Here is a 2,070-nt window from a genome sequence, read left to right as displayed (position 1 = left end):
GCATGCACACGCGCCCGGCGTGAGTTTTAAGCCACCGGGTCCAGGACGCGAACCGCGGTCGATGACGTGGGAGTCCAGTGACATAGCCATTACGCTAACTGCTGGTTCCCCTCTCTCTCATAAAGTTTTACCGGAGGGGCCCAGCGGGAGGACGACTTGCTGTGCTGAGCTGAAGGGTCCTCCCTGGGAGGTCAGCAGCCATAACCCTGACTGTCCCACGGGCCCACGTGTCTCACTGCTGTCAAGGATGCCTCTTCTTTGTACCCAACTGAAGGGTTCTAGTCAAATGTCTAGAGTAGGTGGATTAGGAAGGAAACAAACAAAAACTTCAAAATTCTAAAAAAAAAAAAAAAAAAAAAAAAAAGAGAGAGAGAGAGAGAGAACAACCCCGAAGGAAGGCAGGGAGAGAAACAGGAACGGAGAGCGGAGGAAGAAAGGAAGAGAAAGGAAGAAAAGCAGCCTAGCACCGCAGAACCACCCTGCGCGCATTATGGGCTATAAACGCAGTCGCAGTTCACCGGAACTGCATTGCCTGGGGAAGACTTCACTTCCAGCCACGGCGCTGTCATCGAACAAATGCCTCCTGGAAACCTCATGGGCCTCTCTGGGCCAGGCGCCACAGGTACCATTTTTGGAGACTGGGTCATCGCAGCACACCTGGTCACTGGACCAGCCCTCTGTGCACATCCTGGGCCATTTCCTTCCCTCCCCTGCCCCGCAGTCCCCTCCGGGCCGCCTCTCTCTGGCCACTCCTCTCCCCTCTGTGCCACCCCCAGCTCCGACCTCTACACCTGCTTACCCTCTCCTTCTGGCCCCTCATACAACCTGAACTCCTGGCCTCCAGGTCCTCAACTCTCCAGCCCCCCTCAGCCCGAGGGAGTTCTGACTACCCAGAGCTGGCCCTGCCCCACCCCTGCCCAGAGCCCTCTACTGTCCCAGCCCCCGGGCTGCCCAGCCTTCTCCACCATGCTCCGACCCTGCACTCACCCTCCAATACACTGGGCTCGGCGCGTCTGGGACACGGTTCTGGCCGCCCCCTCCTTCCCTAACATCCTAAGCTCCCCCTCTTTGCCAGGAAAGGCCCCCTTTTCTTTGGGCTAGGAAGGGTCTCTTCAAGCCTGCCAGTGTCCCCTTCGGTGCAGGGATCACAGAGGCGCGATGCAACCCTGGGGTTTTCAAGCGAAGGGCTTGCTGTGTCCAACTCAGCAGACCCAGCACCGCCCAGCACCGCCCAGTACAGGCCTGCATGCGCCCAGCGGAAACACCGATGGCAAGTCAGGGAAGGGATGGGCAGGGGGCCCAGCAAGGAGGGAGAGACGTGGACAGAAGCAGAGGCCGGGGCCCACCACGCCACCTGCAGGGAGTAGTGGAGGCCAGAGCAGGCTGGGTGCAACTGGAGGTTCTGGAAGGGCTGGATCCGGGGCTGGCCCCAGCCCTTCTTCTCCGTCCACTCCACCAGCAGCATGTGGTCGGTGAACGTCTTCCCGAACAGCAGCGGCTCGCTGGGACCGGGCTTCTTCTGCGGCTCCTGCGTCATGTGCAGCTGCAGGTCTGCAGCCTGAGGGGACAGGGCACCGGTGTCCTGGTAACTACAGCTCCCCAACCCCCTGGGCCTCAGACCCCCTAGAGAAGAGGGACCTGCAGCCTCAGAGGCTTTGGGGCCTAACGGCAGGCTGGTGGGTCACACAGCCCCACCCCACCACCCACCTGCACCTCTAGACTGGGGACCTTGGAGAGATGCCCAAATCTAGCCACCAGCCCTCCTCCCTGGACTCTGAAGCCCTGACCCCTGACCCCTGCCCCCGCCCAGATCCAGGGTACCGTCCCCTCCTTTCACCTTGAAGCTGGCAGAGGTGCATCTCCTGGGGCCACACAGAACCCAAGGGACAGGGAGAAGTTTCCGGGCCCAGATCTGGGAGGGGAGAGAGAGAGGTAGTGAGGGTGCGCTGGGAGAGAGCAGGGCTTTCAGTCTGGGAGCCCCTCTGCCCTGCCGTGCAGCCCCAGCGCCGCTTGCTGCTCGTGCAGGAAGAGCCCTGGCCCTGGGGGAGCCCTGGCCCTGGCCCGCCTCTG

At 61.6% G+C, this 2,070-nt stretch overlaps 1 protein-coding gene across 1 annotated transcript in view; it reads right to left on the bottom strand.

Annotated features, from left to right (window-relative positions):
• The window catches only part of BCAT2 (branched chain amino acid transaminase 2), a 32,404-nt gene that overhangs the window by 22,647 nt on the left and 7,687 nt on the right, over positions 1-2,070 (bottom strand). Inside the window, exons 2-3 of the mRNA XM_027776453.1 lie at positions 1,838-1,912; positions 1,355-1,558 (exon numbers count right to left, since the gene is read on the bottom strand). Of these exons, the coding sequence (XP_027632254.1) occupies positions 1,355-1,558; positions 1,838-1,912 (279 nt within the window). The remainder of the gene's footprint in view (positions 1-1,354; positions 1,559-1,837; positions 1,913-2,070) is intronic.

Source organism: Tupaia chinensis, unplaced genomic scaffold (assembly GCF_000334495.1).
Source record: "Tupaia chinensis unplaced genomic scaffold, TupChi_1.0 Scaffold000673_1, whole genome shotgun sequence".
Classification (NCBI taxonomy): domain Eukaryota; kingdom Metazoa; phylum Chordata; class Mammalia; order Scandentia; family Tupaiidae; genus Tupaia; species Tupaia belangeri.
This window is presented reverse-complemented; position numbering and strand designations above follow the sequence as displayed.